Source organism: Balaenoptera physalus (assembly GCF_965194825.1).
Source record: "Balaenoptera physalus genome assembly, chromosome: 13".
In the NCBI taxonomy this organism is placed as follows: domain Eukaryota; kingdom Metazoa; phylum Chordata; class Mammalia; order Artiodactyla; family Balaenopteridae; genus Balaenoptera; species Balaenoptera physalus.
In genome coordinates, this window is record NC_138892.1 from 47,412,124 (window position 1) to 47,435,713 (window position 23,590).

The 23,590-nt window shown below is 38.1% G+C and overlaps 2 protein-coding genes across 4 annotated transcripts in view; both read left to right on the forward strand.

The window, feature by feature from the left end:
• The window catches only part of PTPRR (protein tyrosine phosphatase receptor type R), a 259,744-nt gene extending 244,649 nt beyond the window's left edge, over positions 1-15,095 (forward strand). For both annotated transcript variants that reach the window (XM_082422767.1, XM_082422768.1), the window contains one exon: positions 13,902-15,095. In XM_082422767.1, the coding sequence (XP_082278893.1) occupies positions 13,902-13,995 (94 nt within the window). In that variant the 3' untranslated portion in view covers positions 13,996-15,095. The remainder of the gene's footprint in view (positions 1-13,901) is intronic.
• Positions 15,096-15,588: 493 nt separating this feature from the next.
• The window catches only part of PTPRB (protein tyrosine phosphatase receptor type B), a 117,929-nt gene continuing 109,927 nt past the window's right edge, over positions 15,589-23,590 (forward strand). The window contains exons 1-2 of one of the 2 annotated variants that reach the window (XM_082422673.1): positions 15,589-15,825; positions 17,106-17,501. In XM_082422673.1, the coding sequence (XP_082278799.1) occupies positions 15,771-15,825; positions 17,106-17,501 (451 nt within the window). In that variant the 5' untranslated portion in view covers positions 15,589-15,770. The remainder of the gene's footprint in view (positions 15,826-17,105; positions 17,502-23,590) is intronic. The other variant, XR_014252873.1, reaches the window with a different exon arrangement.

Genomic DNA, 23,590 nt, shown 5'->3' on the forward strand with positions numbered 1-23,590 from the left:
AGAGTACAGTTCAGGGTGTTAAGTACATTCACATTGTCCTGCAACCAAATCCAGAACTCTTTTCATCTTGAAAAGCTCTGTACCCATTAAACAACAAATACCCATTTCTTATCAACCACTATTCACCTTCTCACTCTATGAGTTTGGCTACTCTAGGTGCCTCATGTAAGTGGAATCATGCAGTATTTGTCTGTTTGTTACTGGCTTCTTTCACTTGGCGTAATATCTTCAAGATTCATCCATATTGTAGCACGTGTCAGAATTTCCTTCCTTTTTAAGGCTAAATAATATTCCATTGTATGTATATACCATATTTTGTTTATCCATTCACGTGTCAATGGACACTTGGGTTGCTGCCACCTTCTGGCTGCTGTGAATAATGCTGCTATGCACATGGATGTACAAATAGCTATTTGAGATTCTTTGGAGTATATACCCAGAAATGAGATGGCCGCACCATATGGTAATATTTTAAGCTTTTCAAGGAATACCATATTGGTTTCCACAGCAGCTGCACCATTTACAGTCCCACCAACAGTGTACAGGGGTTCCAACTTCTGTTTGTTTTGTTTTGTTTTTTGTAGTGGCCATCTTAATGGGTGTGAGTTGAAAGAGTCATATTTATGTATAGATGGTTTGATCACCTTTGTGATGATCTCTGTTTATGCACTGAAAACAGAACAAACAAGAAATTTCTTTTCTTCCTTGCTCCGCAACTAAGCCTGGGGAAATGAACAGTTGAGTCAGTGACTGAGAACGTGCACAGGTGCACATTGAGAACAGGCACAGAGAGGAAGATGGTGTATGGGCACATGAGCAGTGGACCTCCCTGCTCTGCAGTTTACCGTGCTATCGTGGATGAAGAGTTGTTCTGAAAGCTGAGCTATGGTTTCTCTTCTTTCATTCGTACAGCGAATATTTATGAATCATCTCCTAAACGCAAGGCATTGTTCTGGATGCTGCACGTACTTAAACGAGATGAGTGTGGCTCTGCTCTCCTAGAGTTTAGATGCTAACAGAGAGAAGAGAAGAGATAATAAACAGCAAAGAAACAAACAGGACAATTTCAGACAGAGATAAATGCTCTGAGGTAATAAAACAAGAGTCACAGGATCTGAGCCTCCTGGAACTTAGCCCTGTGACCTAGAGTTTCCTAAAAGTAAAACTACAAAAGTCACATTTTTAAGTCATGCAATAAATATTTATTGAGCCCCTACTATGTACTAGGTCCTAGAATTTCAATAGAGACAAAAGAATTGTTCTGAAAATTCAATGAGAAAATATATATAAAGCACTTAGAACAGAGTCTGGCACACAGGAAGCCTTTCAATAAATGTTCACTTTGTTACTATCATCTTCATTATTATTAAAATCATCAATGAAGTTTCTCCAGTCTCTAAAAACTAAACATTCAAATCTCCTTTCCAGATGAGGTTTTCCCTCCCCATCCCTATCATTCTGTGTTTCCTTTTAAATAGTAATTTCTAAGTCTTTGTCAGTGTATCTTCCCTCTATTTTTCTCTTAACTTTGGCTTATTAGAAGCTGTTTACCATGGTGATTAAGATTATGGACTCTGGAAATCTATTGCCTGACTTTGCATCCTGGCTCCCACCATTTCCTGGTTGTGTGGCCTTGCGCAAATTATAAGACTTCTCCATGCCTTGATTTTCTCATCTGGAAAATGGACGTAATAGTATCTACTTATGTTGTTATAAGGATTAAGAGATAATCTGTAAAGTGGCTGGCACATAAGCATGCAACCAAGGTTAGCTACAGTTATTATCAATAAATATAGCAAGAACTTGAACATGTATCTGTAAATTGGAGCTAATAATATATACCCCACAGGGTTGCAGTAACATTAAGAGGAGATTATACCTGTGGCGTACTGAGTAGAACATTTAGTCTAGGTTTCTTACCCTCTCTCTACCCACCTCCCCACTTCTGCCTTTCCATACCCCTCATGTAACTACTTCCAAAAATGTTTTCTTTTTGTGCATAAGAAGATCAGCTTCAATTCTCTCTCCCCCTCCTCTTATAATTGCTGTCTTGGTTTCCTGAAACCCCCTTGCCTTCCATCCACTATTGCCCACCCCATCTGGAACAGAATCCATTTGCGTCGCTTCAGACTCCGGGACCTACCTTCACCAAGAAGAGGGGACCTATGTCAGAGAGTGAGAGGCAGTACCCAGTCAGTCTGCAGTTGCTCCTGCGGTGACCTTGATCTCTTCTGCTTTGTGCTTCTGTAAACAAGGCTCCTGCATGGGACCCACAAATCCCCCAGGGACTCCAGTTCATGTCCGTGCACCCACTTTCCTATTAGATAGAGCCAGAGCTCCATGAATGCCAAATGCATAGATCTAAACGGACTCCAAGTTGATGTCCAACACCTGTTCTGACCCTATTTGGAACAACACCCTGAAAAAGGGGGGGGGGGGCTTGGTTTGCTCGTTGTTTGGGCTCTTGTTACTCTTAGATCTTCTCTATTCGCCCTCCCATCTCCCTCCTCCCCCACCTGCTTCTATAGCCTGACCTCCACCTTGGTTTCCACTTCCCGGTCACATTATTCTGTCAAGTCTACCAAATTGTTCTCTAGCTTTGAAGAGAATCACAAATACATTTTTTAAACCATATCACAATGCCTGCTCTATCGGCTCCTTCCTTCCTAAAGCAAATGGGCAGAAATTTTTAGCCTTGGCCTTCCATCACCACCAAGGTCTCCCACAAGGCTTGTCTTTTTACTCCTGATAGGATTTTCAAAACATATTCAACTTCTCTGCTGATCTAAAGCCTATGGGTTCCCTACCCCCTGGGTCTGAATTACTGCCAATATGTGTCTCAAAATCATTCTAACTGATTTATTCATCAAGATCCCTTCTACATAAATTCTGAGCCGCTGCTTCTGTTGTTTATGAAGCAGATCGTCTCCTTGAAACTTTCCTTGAAAAGTCTTTCCTTTGCCTTCCTTCCTTCACAGGATTAACAGATTTTCTTTTTCTTGTCTCTTCCTTCTGTTGTGCACTTCCTTAGTTATTATAAAAAGCAAAAGAGAAAATTCCCTCCTTTCTTTGACTCCATCCAGCTTCTTCCCAACCTTCTTGCATCTTGCTTCATTTTTTCATTCTTTTCTTGTCATACTTCACTTTCAAAATTCCAATTTGTAGGTGACTGCTGCTGTTGACCATGGCTTTAATTCATATTGGTAAAGGGAAAAGTGGCCTCAGAAAATCCAAATGTCTGTACTTCTGCTCTTGCAGCTTATTGTTCTTCATCAGTTCTTCAAACCTTGTGCCCAATCCTGGTCTCTGTGGCAGTCCTCGCCTTCAATTTTGTCTTCAGAACATTCCAAAATGCACTGTTGACAGCAGAGGTTTATTTAATGATGGTCACTGCACCATGGTCTTCAAAGCACATGCCTCATTTAGCTCCCAAAATGAACCCAAGAGTCAGAAAAGAGATATTCCTTGGCCTCACTTTTTTAAAATAAGGAAACAAAGAATTCAAGATAGCAAGTAACTTGCCCAATGTCACCTAGCTAAGAAAACTGGTGCAATAGACCTCTTTGGCATCTGGGACTTCTGATTTCTAACTCAAAAGGTATGACTGTTTTTGATAAAAGTAAACGACCTTTTGGAATATATTTATTGCAAAATTGCTAGACAAAAACATAGCTCTTTGATCATTCTTTGCCAATAAAAAAATGCAATGACACTGTAATTTTTAAAACAATGGTTAATATGAAGGAGAGCTGTTTCATGAATAGATAAAATGATATTGTCAGCAGTTGCCTTAAAAATATAATTTGAGGAACATAGAGAATTTGCCTCATCCCAAAATATCTATCTATGGAGGGCGCCTAAAATATCTGTGTGTAGTGAATGTTTAAAAGACTACTATTAGAGAGCCAATCTTTGGTTTAAAGAGTCATTCCTTTTTCAAGTTTCTTGAACCTACAGTTGAGAGGTGAGAGTGATACCTTATGTCTTCCTGGCTATTAACACTTTAAACAGGGTGGTCTATCCTTTTCCAGCTAGGGTATGTTAGCTAGAGAGTGTGTAACTCCACACATCGGAAAGACGTTCAGAATTGAGGTTTTGATGAAGAGGAATTGAAGAGAGGGCTCCAGAAGAGGCCCTGCCATTGAGGAGACTGATAGACAGCTCTGGGCATTGGGAGGGTGAGGGCAGAAGAGCTGCAAGGCCAGCTACCTGATTTGCAGGGCCCAGTGCAAAATGAAAATGTGGAGCCCCATTTTAAAAAATGATTAACTCTTTCAAGATGGCAACAGCAAAGCGTGAAGCCAATACAGGGTCCTTCTCAGCACAGGGAGATGGGGCTGGTGTGACTGAGCATGTCGAGTCCATGCAGTCGACCCTGTTGGGGGATGTTTTAGGATGGGTGTTTGTAGATGGGTGTGAATTCTGTGTCCTGTGGAACAGTCACCCACGATCTCTGCTCAGAGCAGTTCTCCTGAATCATGCATACGGTCATTCATTCAACAAACATGTACTAAACATCTACTGCTGAACATGCATCAGGCACCTGGGTAGAGCAAGATGGATTCCTTAACAGGCTTTTCCAGACTGTGTTTCTCAGGGCACATTTTAACGATTAATTACACTATGAGAACCCACTAAGTGTCAGACTCTCTTAGCCTGTACTCAGGCAAAAAAAAAAAAAAAAAATTAAAAAGCTTCTCAATTAATTTTGAGAAAAAGCTATATGCTATATTTCTTAGAACCCCTCTCCACTTGGATATTCACAAAAAGTATTAAAGCATTAAAGGATCTGAAGTGTCCCCCAGCATGGAAATCCATTACACTTCCTTGAAGGACTCTTTCACATTTATTTGACCACACAAAACTTTCCTCAGACACTATCTAAAAGGCAGGGAAAGAAGCTGTAAGATAATAAATATAAGCTGTTCTTTCAAGAAGTTTGGTGGCGAAGAGAAGACTAGAGATGGCATAGGAATTTGAGCCTGGGTGGAGACCATTAAAAAGGGGAAAGGAAAGGGTGGGACTAATTGGAAGCATCCAGCTGAGCATAATAAGGGCTACAAAAGACAAAGCCAGTATATCAGAGGGCTAATATTTTGTACTCTGCAGGGTCCAAGCTCCATAGAATTTTTCCTATCCTCTCATACCCTCCTTAGCAATGGCCTCTGCCCACTAGTGATCCAAGGCTGCACATTGCATCTTTTTTATGGTTTACCCCCCACAACTTATATCTGCCTCCTCTGAGAAGTCCAGAGCCTGGCTCACAGCAAAGAAAAAGAAAGTGGTTTTGATACTGGAAACGGCTTCCATGATTGATTAAATCAACAGTTTGAGCACTGAGTAGGATCAAAGACCTTATCAAAAAAAAAAAGAGAGAGAGAGAGAAAGAAAGAAAGGATGAAAGAAAGAAAGAAAGGAAAAATTACAATGCTTGATCATTGTTATTCAACATAACATAAACAGGCAATTCGTACTCAGATCACAAGTCTGCATTTTAGCAATAAATTCAGATGGTCTGGTTTAGAGACGAGTGTGTTATGCTGAATGGATGTTTCCAGTGTAGCAACAATGACAGAATCATTTAGTGGATTCCTCACTCTCTGGCAAGACATTATTTTTATTGGCTCTCAGGCAACTTCTATTAATAGATGCTACAGTTCTCACTGCAGATTCATGCGTCTGTGATTCTCCTATTAATAATACTTTTGAGCATATTTTGAACTAAAATAGGATTTCTTTTTTTCCAAATAGGAGTTCAGATTCTGTGCAGGGCACCCACAGGTGTTTTATTTAGAAGTGTGTTCATGGATCATTCCTTCATTGCCATGGTATTCATTTTTAATTAAAAGATGAAGTCAGTAGCAGGCAATTGGGACAGAGCACTGGCTGGTGGGACTGGGAGGCAGGCACCCACTGGAGAAAGAGGTGCCAGAGATTACCGGACCAGATGTCAAGGAGGTTGGTGCTAATCCTGGCTCTGACCCTAATTTCCTGTGTGACCACTTGTCACTCTAAGCCTCTGTGTCTACATATGGAGAAAGAGAAGTGGTGCATATCGGAAGCCTCCAACCTCATCTGGTCTGAGGACCCCTTTTTAAGAGTAAAATATTTCATGGACCCCAGCCTGATGGTTATACTTTGAATCCCGTAATGCTTATAAATTAATCCTGTTTTATTACTTAGCCCTTCCATGTCTTGCTTAAATCTTCTAATCTTAAATATCACTAAATTATTGTGATGATACCACCTAATTAAGAATTCCAGTTGCTATTAAAGCTAAACCAACACTTTCATCATATTTAGAGCCTGCTACAAGAGATTCATTTAGGCTTGTGTGTACTGTTTTCATGGTGTGAGATAGTGATGAAGGTCATTTACACATTGAGTCTGAGAGATGCACTTGTTCCTTTAAAAATAATAATAATAATCCATAATAATAAAATGGCCCAGGATACTCAGAGACTGCCCCACATGCATATGGAGAATGACTAAGGAGCAAGATGGTAACACCAGAAGACATCTAGGCAGGGAGGAAAAGAACGTGTTCCATTGTAGGTTGACCTCAGGCAATCTTTTCCTCACTGTATTTCTTTTCATCCCACTCGACACCTCTGAACTCTGGAAGAACTTGAAAACAGAATTTGGGAAGTGAAACACATAAAATAATTTGTGATCCCGAAGCCTTTTTTTTTCTCCTCTTTCCCTCTTTTTTTTCCTTCCCCAGAAACAGGAAACAATCTGTCTAATCCACCCTTTTGAGAGTCAGTAGTGAAATCTGCAGTTGTCTTTGTACATCCTTACCTTGGAGGCCTTAAATTGGAATGACATCCAAAGACCTTACTTGTGGCTTCCCAGACAGGATAGAAAAATGCTTCCAGTGTGCGTCATATCATTGTTTAAATGTTTTGATTAATCACTTTAGTTTGACGATTTTTTTTTTAACTATAACAACCTAAGAAGAGGAATACATATGCCACCAGTTTCCTAGGCTAATATGTGTCCCTAGCATATTCTTTGTTTCCAAAACTAGGTTAAAATAATTCCAAAGCTAAAATTTCCACCTCTTGGTATAATTTTTACCAACCTTTCTCTTACATGTAGCCATATCCTTCTGCAATCCCAACTAATCCCAGAGATTCCCCTTAATTAGTGAATTTCAACAATCTCATTTGAAGATCAGGGATTGAACATTTTGGTTTACTTATTTTCAGAACACTTGAAGGTAAAGCTTAGAAATTGGTTTGGATTTACTTGACATCACAGTTCTTGAGACCATAACAAGACGTCCTATCGTAAAACAGATAATGCCAACCGAATCTTCCAAGTGGTTGTCAGGACGACCTTTTCCTTCTTCTCAGCTAGGAGTCAATTGAGTGTTAACCTGGGTGTTCAGAAGAAAATTGGCTAGTTTTCAGGAAAAACAAAATGGAACTCAAGATATGCTAGTGCATTGAGTTATCATTGAATTATCATTGACTTGTGTTCGCTTTTATGCCCTACAAATACTTTGTGGAAAAAAAAGTATCTATATTCAAAACACCTGGTCAGAAACAATCAAAACGTGTAAGTTCTTCGTCCTTGAAATGACATGGTATATAGACACAGGGAAGATGTCTGTCTGAGACACCCCAAGTTCAGCCCCAGACATTAGCCTTGTTTGACTCATGCCCAAGCTATCAGAGCTTTACCCGTGAGGCACATTAACATCCACACCTTTTGTTCTAAATTTACTGTACCAAACTTTACCAAAAGAATTCCAGATTCAAAAATAATAAAAAGCCAAGGAGCGTAAGTTCCATTGTTAGCCCAGAAGTGAGTCACCGCTGCAGCATTTCTTCTGTCTACTGATTAGACCGGATACGCTCTGGGCGGTGCAGCAGGAAAGGCTTGTTGCTCTTTGTATGTGTGAGTTAATAGTCACAAAAGGTCACAATTTTAACATGTTAAAAACCAAATCTCTCTCCTGGACATCTGGAGGGGTTTTTTTCAACACACCCTCACAGTAGCAAAGGTGAAAAAATATATAGTTTTTTCTCTTCTAACCTGAGTTTACCCTCAGCTGACAAAGCTATGTGATTTTCTGCATAGCGTCCGAGAAGACACTGATTTTTTTGCTTGATGGGGCTAATGTGACATGTACTATCTGACATTTCTGGAAGGGCAGTATATCTGAATCCTCTCTGGCCTGGCCATACACACTGCTCATATTCTGTGGCCACAAAGAAATCAGAGCCTTGCACCCAACACCATTTTTGCAGTAAAAGAAGTGACTTTCTTCCAAAGCATGAAATGGGGCAGAATTAGGGTGAACAAATAATATGTCATCCAAACCTAGGCACTTCTGAGAGTGAAATGGGGCTTTATTAATAATTACACCAGGACAACAGGAGTAAATCAGGACTGTCCCAAGCAAACCAGATGCATGATCACCCTAAGGGCTTGTGTTAACTAAGCATTTACCAACAGAATAAGAAATAGAACACGTGGCATTTATTTAGTACTCTAAATGCCACTGTGCTAAGCATTTTATGGATTATCTCATTTAAACCTTGCAAAATGTGAAACTTTATTAGGTAAACACCGTTTGACAGGCCAGTGGTTTTTAAACATTTTTTTAGTGAACAACAGGAAACAAAACATTGGGAAGACAAAATCTTCTACAAAACACCAATATGGAAAACAATTAACAATAATTAATAAAAGAAAGAAGGAAAGGAAGGAAAGAAAGAAAGAAAGAAAGAAAGAAAGAAAGAAAGAAAGAAAGAAAGAAAGAAAGAAAGAAAGAGAGAAAGAAAGAAAGAGGAAGAAAGAAAGAGAAAGAAAGAAAGGAAGGAAGGAAGAAAGGAAGAAAGAAAGAGGGAAAGAAAAAGAAAAACAGTAAAAAGGAGAACTGCTGCCCTGGTCAAAACTGTGATTAGAAGCCAGTCCTAAAGGCCCACCCTCCTTCTCCACTCAGGCACCACTGTAGAACCCCAGGCTCCTGGGAATTCTGTGAATAGCCTTTGGCTAGACATTGATAGGCTCTGACTCATTTAATCCTCACAATCTTGATGAGGTTTGTCTTTAACGTCATTTTATAGGTCAGGAAAACCCAGCTGGGAGGAACAAATGATTTGTTCAAAATCCTATAGCTGATAGGTTCAAAAGCAAGGATTCAAACTTGAATCTGTCAGACTCCAAGTCCCCTTCTTGCCACTAGGTCATCTACCTCCACTGTAGGTGACTTCTAGGCTGGTTAATATTTAGAAACATATTGGGATCTTTCCATCTTGGCTTGCCCAACCTGAGCAATATGGCAGAGCTATCCTCTGCCAGGTGTGCTCTTAGTTCTACAAGGTCCTCTGACCTATGTGCTCATAAACAGTTTAAATGGACTGTCCCATTTATAGTTCACAACCGTGCTATGAGGCAGGTACTGTTATTTGATTACCTCATCATTTTGCAGATGAGAGAACAGCACTGCAAAGATTATGTAATAAGGGTAAAGCAGCTAGTAAGTGGTAGTGACAGGATTTGTCTTGACAACAGTGTATGGTGCCTTTTAACCTCTTAACACACTTTGGTCCCTACTGGTAATGAACGTGATGCTTTGGCATTCCAAGTGCCTTTTCAAACTCACAGTGACTCTCACAGCTAACTGGGTTGCCTTGCCCTGCTTTTACATGACCTCACCCTTTGTTGATAATCTGACTCCTGTTTGGCAGTAGATATTGTAGCTTAATGCATTATACCCCATGGGAAAAGATTTGTGCCCAAAGAGGATTCTCCAATGAGAGACAATGCTTTAATACGATGTACTAGGTAATGGTGGTGATGTCGGCGTGCTGCCTGACTGATGACAACTTTTCTCCACTGAAGCATCATCTTGATCACCATGGAAATCTTTTAAAATCTTAACTTTGGTCAAGTTTAAACTATGATCTGTTGGAGGTCAAAGATTATTTAGTGCCCGCTCTTTAAAAGGGAGTTGGATAAAGTAAAGTAATTACCTTTTAAAGTAATAAAAAGAGCATCCCTGCTTCTTACCTTCGAAGACCAGCTTGCTTAGGAACTTTACATCAGTGATATAGATCCAGACCTCAGCAAGTCCATGGAGCCCTGTCTGACCTGAAAGCTACCTGCAGTCCAAGTCAGAGCTCTCCTGGAGGCTGAATCAGTACAGGGCTCTCTTGAGGGTTCATGATTAATCTCGCATTGTTTATTTATTCCATAAATGTATTTTGTATATAGGCACTATATTAGCTTCTTGAGTATTTTTCACTATGGCTAGCCTAAAGAAGACTGTATTTGTCCCATAACAGAATAAAATCTGCAGGGTAATCCTAGAATTCAAGTTCTTACAAAGATCAACAGAGAATTCTACATACCAATATATGCAATTGGAAATGTAATATTTTAAAAGATGAGTGTAATGAGTTCCTGATTTTGAGTCAGCCTCCAGTTAATGCATTCTGGGATGTCCCTTGCCTTCTTTTAGTCTGGAGTTTGTATGTTTTCATATAACATGAGACAGCATGGCCTGGGTAACTTACTTGACAGGTGTTTACTTAGGACTAGTAAGTGCTTTTCACTTTTGCAAATATGCAAAGACTATAACATCATGCCTGCTCTTAAAGGATCTAAAACCTAGTTAGACATAATTTTGGAATGGGATTAGACAGTATATCACACGATATCAAATTACTTATAATAAAGACCCTATCTTAGCCCTGTCTTTCTCTACTACCTTATAAATGACAGATAAAAAGACATAAGGCATGCTTGTTAACTATCTGGGAGACACCAATCTGGGAGTGAGAAAAGAGGCTAATATACTGAATGATAGAAATAGTGATATCAGTAAATAAGAACTTTGTGCTGAAACCAACAAGTTGAAGTTAATAGGAATAAACAAAAAGTTCTGCATTTAGTTTGAAAAAACTCAATAGCATAAGTACAGAATGGAAGAGAGCTGTAATTTTCACATTCAAAAAAATCCTGTGGACTTTTTCATTAACCCAAAGCTTCACTTACTATCCTAAAATGCTTGCAAAGCACCAGGCACTAGGTAGGCACTGTGGGATCTTTCCATCCAGTGCACCTGTAGATGCAAACTCATTGATCTATAACGTGGAGTTCAAGGGGGAAAATATTCCCACTGACTGGATCTCATTGGGAGTAGACACAACACTCTAAGAAGGTCATATTTGATAAAAACAGGCTGTAGAAAGGGGAGACTAGATTGGTGAGTGACAGGGAAACCAGCCTGCATAGAAATATTGAGTGACCACAGGATGTTTAGTCTAGAGAAGAAAAGATTACGGGACTTTGATGGTTGTTTTCCAGCATTTAGAGAGCTATTGTGTGACTATAAGAGGAGCCTTAAGGTTTTTTGGGGTTATTTCAGTTGGACCCATGGGGCGGGTGACAGTTAGAGAGGGGCAGATTCATTCTGATGTCTTCAGAAGTTTCCCTGCCAACCTTGGCAAAGGCTGAGCACTCCGGCAGAAACTAGCTGACCATCTACCATGTAGACTGCTCCCTTTTGGAAAGACAACATTTTGTTGGCAGTTGGAATACATGATCTCAGAGGATCCCTCTGAGGTCAATGCTCTCCCTTTTATTTTTCAAAACAAGTGGGAAGCAACCTAACTTTTCATATACCTTCCTTAAGCCTTGAGACCCACAAGAATTTTGCTAGCCTACAACTAATGAGTTCATTTCCCCATCTTCTCCAACTTCGCTGGCAGAAACAACATTGACTTAGTTAACAGAATGTCATAGTAAGTATCCTCCAAGCATTAAAATACACTGCTAACCTATCTGGGGTAAAATGGTAATTAAAACCTAGACTGTGCCTTCATTCATTCACCCATTGGACATGTAAATACCAATGTTCACCAGAACATACAATCAGGGGAAAATCTTGCCTCCGTGTGAAGTAAATGGTGGGAGGAAGTTCACAGACCAGAGTCCGTGAGATAGAGCACATATAAGGCTCCACATACCATCTGCAGCTCAAGGAGGGGGACTAATGAGCTGTGCTGATGCCAGAGGAAGGGAGGCACCTCTCAGCTCCCTGGAGCTGCCTCAATATTTACCATGGCTGGATCTCCCAAGCTTCACAGTCAAAGCCAGCATATTCCGGACACCTGCTGTTTTTAGGTGTGCCCAGATGTCATCAGCTAAGAAGAGGAAAAGTCACCACATCCTCAGCTGGCCATTCCTGTTGTCAACTTAGGATCAAGGAACACTTTGGCCAGAAAGTTGCCTTCAGTACAACAAAATGTGCAGTTCTAGGGAAGAGGACCGATGAAATATTTCTGCCAATAAGTTGCAGTCACCAAAAAACGTATATTTACCTTTTTTTATTTCTTGCCAAATACATCATTTGGGCATTATGTCGACCAGTTTAGTGTCGTTTTGAAGGGTGAAGTGTTACTAACTTAATATCACTGCTTAGTTTAAAAGGGTGAACTCTTACTGCTTTAGTATCTTGTAAGCTTGTATTTATAGAGGTGGGCAAGTAAACATAGGTACAAGCCCAGTTTTAGTTATTACCATTAACTAGAAATCACACTACAGTGAGGCAGTATATTTCGTTTTTTAAGTTGAAGTGCTCAAAGGCCTCAAAATAATTATTTTGAATGGTAACAACAGCCACTAGGAAGAACTAGCTAAAACATAAGTTTAAAATTGGTTGTAGCATTGGTTGTAGAGTTATGAAGATTAGAAGACTTCAAATAGTTACTAATAGGGATGTAGTTATTCAGTGAGCAGAAAAAATATGTAACATTTACACAGCTATCAGTAGCTTTGCCATGTAAAAGAACCATTATCAAAAAAACAAAATGCCATATAGCTATTTTATGTATAAAAGTATAACGAGAAGCATCATTACTTCTCATGAAGTCAGATACCTTCTACTAATCTAAAACATAAGGTACTCTAGGGATGATAATGAAAATGACAAAGGGAAAAAAGCAAGAGCCAATTCTCTTTCCAACTCATATAAGGACCCACCTGCTATTGTGGGGTTTTTTAATTAATTTTTATTGGGATATAGTTGCTTTGCAATGTTGTGTTAGTTTCTACTGTACAGCAAAGTGAATCAGCTATACACATACATATATCCCCTCTTTTTTTTGGATTTCCTTCCCATTTAGGTCACCACAGTGCATTAAGTAGAGTTCCCTGTGCTATACAGTATGTTCTCATTACTTGTCTGTTTTATACATAGTATCTGCTATTGTGTTTAGATACTCGGCACACCACCCCCAAAGGTTGCTTCCACATAACATACTCAAATAGACCATTCCAAGGTAGTTTTTTTTATTTGTAGAAAGAGCAACATTTCACAGTTGCGTTTTGTTTAGTAAACCTACATCAATCAATTTTAATCCAAGTGCATAAATCCGTATAAAATGAATGATAAGGCACCCGAGAAGTAATACTAACACTCCAGATACATGAATTTATTTAACCCTCAAAACAATCCTATGAAATAGGTGCTGTTATTCTCCCACTTTAACAGAGGAGGAAACTGAGACACAAAGGGTTTTAAGGAACTTGGCCAAGATCACACAACTAAGAATTGGCATAGGAGGGATCTGAACTGAGTCTGGTTCCGAAGTCCAAGTACCTAACCATGACGCTGTACTGCCTCTCCAGTGACAATATGTTGGTAAAATTAATCAAATGCCTACTGTGTACTAGGCACTGTGTTAATCCCTTTATATACATTAGCATATTAAATTCACCAGTTGGGTCATCTGGACGTAGGTAAGAGGGATAACAAAAGAATCACCAGGCCAACTGTTCTGTGTGTCTTTAGCCTAACACCTGCGTCTGGGTGTGGTCGCTGAGTTACTTGAGACTGTGGGAGGTTAGCAATAAATTATTATATTATCTCTTCCTTGCAGGGGTGGAATGGTCCAAACCAGTGAGCAGTATGAATTTCTGCATCATGCTCTGTGCCTGTACGAGAGCAGGCTTGCAGCAGAAACTGTCCAGTGATTCTCTGAAGACTTACCAGACCATCGTTCTCTAGGGGTGATTAGTCAATTACCTACTTGAGGCTTCTGGAAGGAGCTTCCTGCAGTGGAAGAAAAGAGAAGCTGTGAAGCTAAGCTGGGGCGTGGATTGTGGAAGATGGCAACATATTCAAGATTGCCAGCCTCTTGTGTATATGAATGCATTTGTAAGCATCCCCTAAATTATTTTGAAGGTCCTTTGCTGATGGAGGTATGATTGATTTCTCACACAGCTAAGGAGGATTTTGTTTTGTCTGTATTGACTATCTGCCACACAGAATATATGTATGAAATTTATGTCATCAGATGACAACTTGAAGAGCTGCTGAAGAAATTATTATTGTGTGTTTAGATGCTTTTATGTTTGCAAAAAATCTGTCTTGTGAATGGACTGTCAGCTGTTAAACTGTTCCTGTTTTAAGTGCTAATTCCTTTCTCAGTTACCAGAATCTTGCCGCTAAAGTTGTGATTGAAGATGGATTTTTAACAAATAAGTCCTTGTTTTTGAAAAAAAAAATCAGAAGCAGTAACTATTTTATATGGAAATGTGTCTTGAAAATATTACCTATTAAATGTGTATTTATCAGTACCTCGTACCAATCAATTACAGAGCACAATGATTGTCATTGGGTATATATGTATTTACTCTCTACTATTGGTCATAGAGGTGGTTTCTGCTCCAGAATTCTACCCACTGTATTTCTACATTGTGAGTCATTTTACTTTCAAAGGTAAAAACAAATTTGTAGCAACTATGATGTGTTAAGAATTTTAAATACTTGTCTCTCTTTTACTAAAAAAGAATTTTTGAATATGCTGTCTACCTGAAATCTCTCTCCCAGCAAAAGGCAGATGCCTTTGGGAATGATGTAACCTGTCCCATTTCCAGAGGTTCTTTAAAAGGATGCTGCCATGGATCTCCTTAAATCTCTGAAAGGATTTAATCCTCAAGAGACAAATAAAGCTTAAAAAAAGAAAAAAACTACACCCAGCAAACACTAGATGTTCTGCTCAAATATGAATTTTTAATGCAGCTATGTTGACTTTGTTTCCTACTGCCAATAAACTACTCTTAATACTAAATGTTGAGTAAGGCATGTACTTTTTTTTTCCTATTTGAAGAGAGACCATTATCTTTTGGGGAAAGCCTGAAGTCGATAGTGGGATGGGTTTAATTTTAGTCTGCCTCTCCCCACTGGAGATGACTATTTCAAACTGTAGTATTGTCATCACTTGAGAGATAATGATCTAGAAGTGCCATCATCATGTGGTTTTCCTCGATAGGCTCCCAGCTATCATTATACAAACAGTACATGTTTATGTCTTTGTATCACTTGTCATAGACTCTCATAAATTACACGATTTCTGTTTGTTCAGCAGAATCACATCACCTGAAGAGATGTAATGTTGTAGGAACATTCAGTTACCTAAGATTACAATTCCTTTCTTCCCTCTTGAGCTTAAGTAGTCATGTGCCACAGGGATGGTAGAAGAAAACTTACAAGTTTTATTCTGCTCCTGAAGGCTGGAATTTTTTCTACATAAAAAAAGAGAGGCAATCATAATCCCTTCTTTCTAAGGAAACAGAAAAGGACAACTGGTGTAAAACTTCCCCCAAACAATTCAATAGGAGGAAGTGCTCGTCACTGACTTTTCCCCCCACCATGAAGGCACATTTCCTTCCTAGTCTTTGCTTCTCTTATCTGGGAGATTTTTTTTTTTCCTCCAAGCGAAGCATGAACAGTCGTTAAGTGGAAAATGGAGGCTGAATTTTACGTGGCGATTCTTACCTGCTTCATCTTCGGGAACTCAGGTGAGTGGGTCTGCCTCAGTTTCCTGAGGCATTTCTCCAACAGCCAGAAGTGGAGTCTCTGTCCTTTGAAAAGTGTCTGAAACAAGGCGGAAATGGAGCTGGGTCTCCATGGCAGTTTAGCCAAAGACGATGAGGAGGGGGGATAAAAGGAGCCTGCCATGCCCACACCGTTGAGATTTCTCTCCAAAAGAAAATAAATGGCCTTCTCTTGTGTCTTCCAAATGCCTCAGGCAGCTCCTGAAATGGCATCTTTACAGCAGAGAGTAAAGCAACCCTGAGGGGGGAGAATGTATCATTATGTAACAGGCTGTGGCATCTTCATGCTTTTTCCCTGTCAGGCTATAGTTTTGTTTCCTTTGTGTTAAAGAAAGAAAGTAATTCTTTCTTTAACAGAAATATAATTAAAGGGGGTTGGGGAACTGTGGTGTGTTTTATTTGGAAGTTGTTATTTGGAACCTCTGAATATTTTCATGGGGGAGCTGAGAAAATTAAGTAAAAGCACCTTGAAAATGGTTTTTGAGCCTGAATATCTCATTTTTTAATCCTGATGTTTAACAATTGGGTATTAAGTTTTCTTACATGGAGAATAGGTGATTTTTAAAATCTATTCGCCTTTGAAGGAAGACTGTAGATATTGTCACAAAATAGAGAAATGCTTCTCCCTAGGATTATAAAAAATTTAATTTGTGATAATCAATACTTTCATTGGTTGCTATTAGCTAGGAGGGTGTGCTAAGAAGAATGGGAAATTTTGTTTTATTTGTGGATAAATATATCCAATTTTTAAAAATTGTATTCAAACTAGTCCATTTGTATACTAACACTTATTGCAATAGTAATTTAAGGTTTGGAAAAAGGGGTGCTTTTTCCAAAAAAAAGTGGGGGATGGAGATGAGGTGGAAGGAGTGAAATGGTTAAAACGGGAACTGGGTTTTTTATAACTTTAACATATTTAATTATTTGGGCTAAAATATCGCACCATACTCTTTGGATGGTTTTGTTTCTTTTCCAAGCTTCCTTTCATTATTTCAGTGGGGGTGTATTTTCTTCCCTAAGCCATGTGAAAGGAAAAGAAAGGGAGCTAAGTGTGACATTTTGACATTGTCTGCTTTGGGATTTTTAAATCACACGTGTTGAATCTGGGAATAGTCACTTGAAATGATAGCAATTGCAAAAGATAAGTAAACCTGATTTGTGGTTGATTTGTGGGTGAGTTGTTTTGTTTTCTGGTGGGCCTTATGATTTGCTACGTAGTACTTGATGAGCTTCTCATTTTCCAGAGGGGTTTCAGATTGTCCATGTCCAGAAACAACAGTGCCTTTTCAAAAATGAGAGAGTGGTCATGGACTTGTGCAATGGGACCAGCCAGAACCAGCAGTGGATGTGGACTGAGGATGGAAAGCTCCTTCATGTTAAATCTGCTCTGTGCCTGGGCATCTCTGATTCTTCTGGTGGCCCTTCCCGATCCGCCATCTTTGCCCCCTGCTCCCGGGCACCTCGATGGACTTGCTATGAGAAGGAAGGGTTCCTTGAGGTGGAAAATGCCTCTCTCTTTCTCAAGAAACAAGGCTTCAGGGTAGTGGTCAAGAAGGGCAGGAAGTACCTCCACAGCTGGATGAAAATAGATGTCAACGAAGAGGGAAAACCAGTCAATGAAAGCCTCTGCTCTAAAAAAGGTGAGCTCTTCCTTTCAGAATCGATTCTGAAAGTTTTTCTGCTAAATGTCTTGTTTTTTCACATTCAAGGGAAGTCCACATGCCCCAACAAAATTCCTATGGAAGATTCATAAGCTAATGGAAATGGATCACGTGGTACCCACTGACTTGGAAAACTTCATTATCTTCATTAAAATAAGCCCAACTTTTTCTGTCTATCTCTCATTCTTCCTTCCTTTCTTTCTTGCTTCTTTTGTTAATTCAACAAATATTTCTCAAGCTTCTCTTTTGTTCCAGACATTAAGCACTTTGGTTAAGTACTACTAAATGTGGATGTGTAGCTCTATGTACATATGTATATGCAATGACTAAAGCCAATGATCAGGAAATTAATATTTTTGCTGATTTAGACACTTCTATTCTCTGATTATGAGGAACTATTACAACATCATAATGGTGCTTGCTAAGACTGGGAAGATAATAAATTATGCTTTTGCCAATCTCTTGTACTAATGTTTAAGGGTAGATATTTTTTGGAGATAACATATTTTGAAATGGTAAGAACCAATGTGCAGCCACAGAGTTTTCTAATTTGTTGATCATTGATGGATATAACCTAGATGATGGACACATATAAAAACTTGTATACATGTGCATAAATTTCTGGTACAACATACAGTTCAGTCCTAGACTAGGAATTTTTATTTGTGGATGTGGCTTAATTTTCTATTTTATTGAATCATCTTACTGCTTATTTACTCCTCTATTAGAGGTTTGCTTTAGGAAGTCATGAAGGATAAAAGAATTATTACATATTAGGTATAAATCACTGGAGGAATTCTCTAGAAATGAAGCCGTTCATTAAGATTAAAATTTGTCAAGATTAAGGGAATTGTCCCAGATAATTAAGTGGCAGAGGTATGATTAGAACCCAAGTTTCTTGATTCCTCGACCAGTACATGTTCCATTTTATAGTACTTCCCAAATGCTTACACAGACTCTCGCCCAATTGGCTACATCCAGAATCATCTGGTGGGGAGGAGGAGTAGAGGGAATCATTGCCATCATTTCTTCCTCTATGATCATCTCCAAGATTTGATTCCAAGAAATCTATATTTGGGCATGATACTTGATATTTTTTAAAAAGTTCCCCAAATAATTTTGATTCACAACCTCATCTGGGGATCAACATCCACTGTACCTTTAAATCTTTTTATTAGGTGTTGATTTGTGAGGCTTATATGAGTTTTTTCACCACACTGATCTTTGAACAGTTATCTGTCACTCATTCACTTCAAAAATTAGACAAACATCTAATTAGGTGCCAACTAAATGCATGGGCTCTTCTACAATACAAGAAGAGTCCCTGTTCTTATAAAATTTCTGAAATGAGAGTAAGATAAAAAAAATGTAAAAGTTAATTAGAAAATTCAACTTTATCAGAGAGTATACAGCATATAGCACCAATTCATACAATTCCTTTCCTGTAGTTCATCTAACTAGGCCTGTCCTAAACAACATAGAAACATTGTAAATATTTCAGTTGTAAGGTGCATGGTTATACACAAGAAGTGAGATTCCTCCCCAAATCCTAATCAAACCTTATTTAGAAGAATATTCTTTCATTAGAACTTTTTAAAAGCACATACGGATTCAGTAGATATGGGTTATTTAAGATAGAAGGTAATTCATGGAAAAACTATCTCCTTTGACCTTCATACAAAACATGCCCAGTGATGGACTTCACTTCAAAAGTAAAGTAGATACAATATACCAGTTACAGTTAACCACTGAACATGCCATATCCAAAAATGCCTGATAATGTGTGTTGGAAAAAAAATGGACTTCTAGAAAAAGCAGAGCTAAAATTTGTACGATTATAGTTCAAAAAAATCTTATATTTGAATATGCATAGGTACAATGTATACTTTTGCCTTAACACAGTTATAAGCTAACAGACACATTTTTCTTCTCAATCCACACAGAATGATATTGGTTGACCCATAGCATGGACACTCACTGATTTTCTAGAGAATCCATTGTGAAAAATTAAACTGCATGCAGATGTTTGTGATGAATGATTCCAAATGTCCTTTCTTAAAGAGTTGATAACTAAATACTATACTCTTAAGCAGCACAAATATGCATGTTGTTAATCCATAGGATGTGATTTTTTTAATTAGGTTCTTCAGTAAAAGCATACCTGTGAAGGTCAAAATCTGAACTATACATTTCATATTTGTTTCATAGAGGAAACATTCATGATGCCATTCAAGTATCTAAGTAATATTTCTCTATTACCTACTAGGTGCCAGAGCTTGTGCTAGTAACTGAAGTACTCTACACCAGTGATTCTCAACCCAAGCTTCACATCAGAATCCCAATGGGACCTTTGAAATAGTATTAATATCCAGGCTTCATCCTCTAGGCCAACTAACTCAGGCATTATAATTTTTAAATGCTTCCAAGGTGATTCTAATGTGCAGCCAAAGTTGAGAATCAGTAAATATGTCTTGCTTCTTAGGATAATGGGGAAGGCAAATAAGTAAATAGTTAATTACAATAGAGTGTAAGTAGAAAAAAAAAAATACCCCTTCCTCCAATATATATTCTTGCCAGTGTGTCACATTAAGCAACTGTGGATTTCTTTTTTTTTTTAATTAAAAGATAATTCTTAAATTGCATACTTTTTAAACAATCCTTTGAGTGCCCACTGGATTTTGTCATAATTTAGCTGTGCTTCATTCTCAATAAGACACCTTTTTTCTTCTTCTACCTCTCCTTTACTCGAGTTCCTCTATACAGGGAGGGTGAATTGAACAGGCTTCCAAAGTGGGTTAAAATTCAATTTAAAAGTTAATGTGAAGGTTTTTGAGAGAAGGACCTATACTAGGGTCAGATTTCCTCAAATAATCAGCGCTACTGCAATGATTTTTTTATTAGGAGAAGAATGTAAAATTGACCTGTCTTTTAAATTTTTCATATAATTTATATTTCTTTAAAACCCCTTGGGACTTCCCTGGTGGTCCAGTGGTTGAGACTTTGCCTTCCAATGCAAGGGGTGCAGGTTCGATCCCTGATTGGGGAGCTAAGATCCCACATGCCTCGCAGCCAAAAAACCAAAACATAAAACAGAAGCAATATTGTAACAAATTCAATAAAGACTTTAAAAATAAATAAATCCCCTTAAAACAAACTTTTAATGGACAAATAGAATTTAATGGGACCTAATTAATGGGAATCTAATTAAAAAGTATATATAGATTGTGTAGAACTAGGATCACCAGTACATAGTAGAATACCAAATTAAAGAAAAGATGGTTTGAGATTTTTGCCATTCCCTCTGAATTTCAAGTTTACCCTTAAAGAATATACTACATATCTTCATTCTGGACAAAAAAAAAAAAAAAAAGTGTACCTGGTAGACAGACTCTTTTTTAAAAAATCAAACTTTTAAGATCAATTTTTTAAAAATTAGAGCCTTATAGCTATTATTCTGAATAGTAAAAGTAATAATAAAAAGCATTGCCTCCAAAATGCCAACATATCTGGCTAAAAATTACAAAATTTCATTCTCCCCGTATATTCTTTTGTCAATCAGTTGCCAGATATCCAGTTATCTGGAAACCATCTTACCTTTAGCAATGTGTCAATAAAACAAGTGATTGACAGATTCTAATTTTTCCTCCCTATATTTTGGTGTTATATAGCTACATCCTTGGAGTCACTGTATTAAGAGTATGACTTTTAGAAATATTTTGTGTATAATTTCTCAGTCTCTATAAATTCACACAAGGCAGTCGTCAATAATGCAATAAGGAAAAACCAAATTGTGTTTTGTTCAACAGTATAGCAATTTTATATAATCACACATTCGACTTTTTTAAGGATTATTATTACTTCAGGAGTAAAAATGCATTCTGAGGCCCAAATCTCTAATTTACAAGCTCTTAAAACATAGCACTCCTAAGTAAAGGGCTTCCTGCATAGCAAAAACCTTATAAGCTAAAGCAAAAATTATATTGGTCTACAGTTTGGGGGGTACTTGTACATTTCTAGGAAAGTTCACTAGAAATTCAACTGAAAAAATCATTTTTCCATGACCAAGTCTTTTGTATATACAGGAGATGCAAAAGGAAAAGAGTTAGAAAAACTAAATTACTGTGCTATAAACCTGTTAACAGGGATCATAACTTAGAAATCTTCATCTCCTTTAAAGGTAATCTTGGTTCCCTTGGTCAATAAATGCTGTCTAAATTAGTAAATGTTTCAACTTCTAAAAGGTGCTGAATATCAGAATTATTGGGAACAATAAAGGAAAGCTAAGGACTACTTTATGCCACTATTGAAGTCATGACTATTGCTTTTCTCTTCTTCCCAAGTTAAGAAGAATTTTTAAATCAAAAGTTACAGTTGCATCTATTCCAACAGGAAATAGTCTTGACACCACAAGCAGACAACAAAGGTTACAGTGGCCGAATCATTGAAGTTTTATGGACCTACATGATCTGGAAAATAACTCATTCATTGGCCCCCTCTTTTATATGGGTAACAGAGAAATCTACTCAAAGGATATTACTGATCTGCAAGCATATCTAAGCAAATAAGCCTTAGGAGAGAGAAATAAAAGCATTCTAAACTTGAAAAGAGTTTCCACAGCACCAGCACAAATCTATTGGCAGGTAGACTATGCTCAGGTAGTTCTAGGTCTTCTGGATGAAGAGTACAAAATTCCATCTATCGTTTGGATACCTATTCCAAGGAATGCCAAGTCTCCCTACAAGTATAAACACCTGGATGATTGTCTAAAATTGTTACTTTCACTAAGATGTTTCATATTGTATGAAGAGAAACATTGTATATGTCAGCCAACCAGTCAACATTTATTCAGCATCTACTACAGATTCATTCATTCAGCTCTCATATTTATCTGAGGACAGGCAAATTTTTGCAGACATATTTCCAATATCCCTGATATGGCTGAGTTAGTAAAATCCCTAAAAGAGATTTCACTGCTGAAGTAAATCATATTGTTGGCTGGCTTGATATGCCTGTTGGTTAAAGTAATTGTTTAATTGTATTCATACAGGTGAGGGAATAAACTGCTTAAGCATTGTAATAGGTAAACAATCATGTGTGCTCTTGAGAGACAGGGTTTTAGTATCTTATTTCCTTTAGGGATTGGTAGGAGTGCTTGTAAATACAGAGAGCTTGATGGGAAATGAACAAAACAAAACCGAAAGTGTCTTTTGTATAGACTCTGACCAAATTGGCTGTCACAGCCATTTTAGAGTTTTTCTCCTAGCATCATTATAACAACATGGGCCTTGCAATTAACCATTTATTTACATGATCATTGAAAATCATCTGGTCATGATCATTAATATATGCTTTATACGATCATAAAAAATATCTAACACAGCATCCAGAGTCCCCCCAACGATTTTCAACCTGTGACACATCAATGAACTTACCAGGGCACACCCAGGGCCACAAATGACTTTCATATGTGCTCTTATATCTTTGTGGGTCCCTTTCTCCACTGGGAAAAAATAAAATAAAATAAGTTAATAGATTTTCTTGTGTCCTAACATTCTCATTCTTTCATGATGTGTGAAAAAAAATTTTTAACATTTTCTTTGACCCTGAAAGTTCTTTTTGAAAAATTATTTTTAAAGAAATTAAATCATTTCATGGGCCCTAAAATCATGGGCCCTAGGCAATGTTCCAATGTGCTTAATGGATGAGCCAGCCCTGGACACACCAAGTTATTCACCCACTTTCCATCTGCCCTTGCCCTGACCCTGTTTAAGTAGCCTCTGGCTCAGCATGTCTCTCCCACAGTGTGCGAGCCATGAACTTATAAGGCATTTTTCCCCCTCCATCCTTCTATCCCACCATCTCATCCTTTTCCAATGTGTGTGTTTGTACCTTCCCAAAAGAAAACATGGGGCATTAGGATAAACGAGGCACATCTTCATAAGGCAACCCATAGTACAGTAGTTGAGTAGTAATTGGCTTTTGAAAAGTATTTCTTTGATTGGCTAAGCTTTCATTTATTTTTTTAACCTAATTTTTTTACTATGCTATGCTTTGATGTTTTACTATGC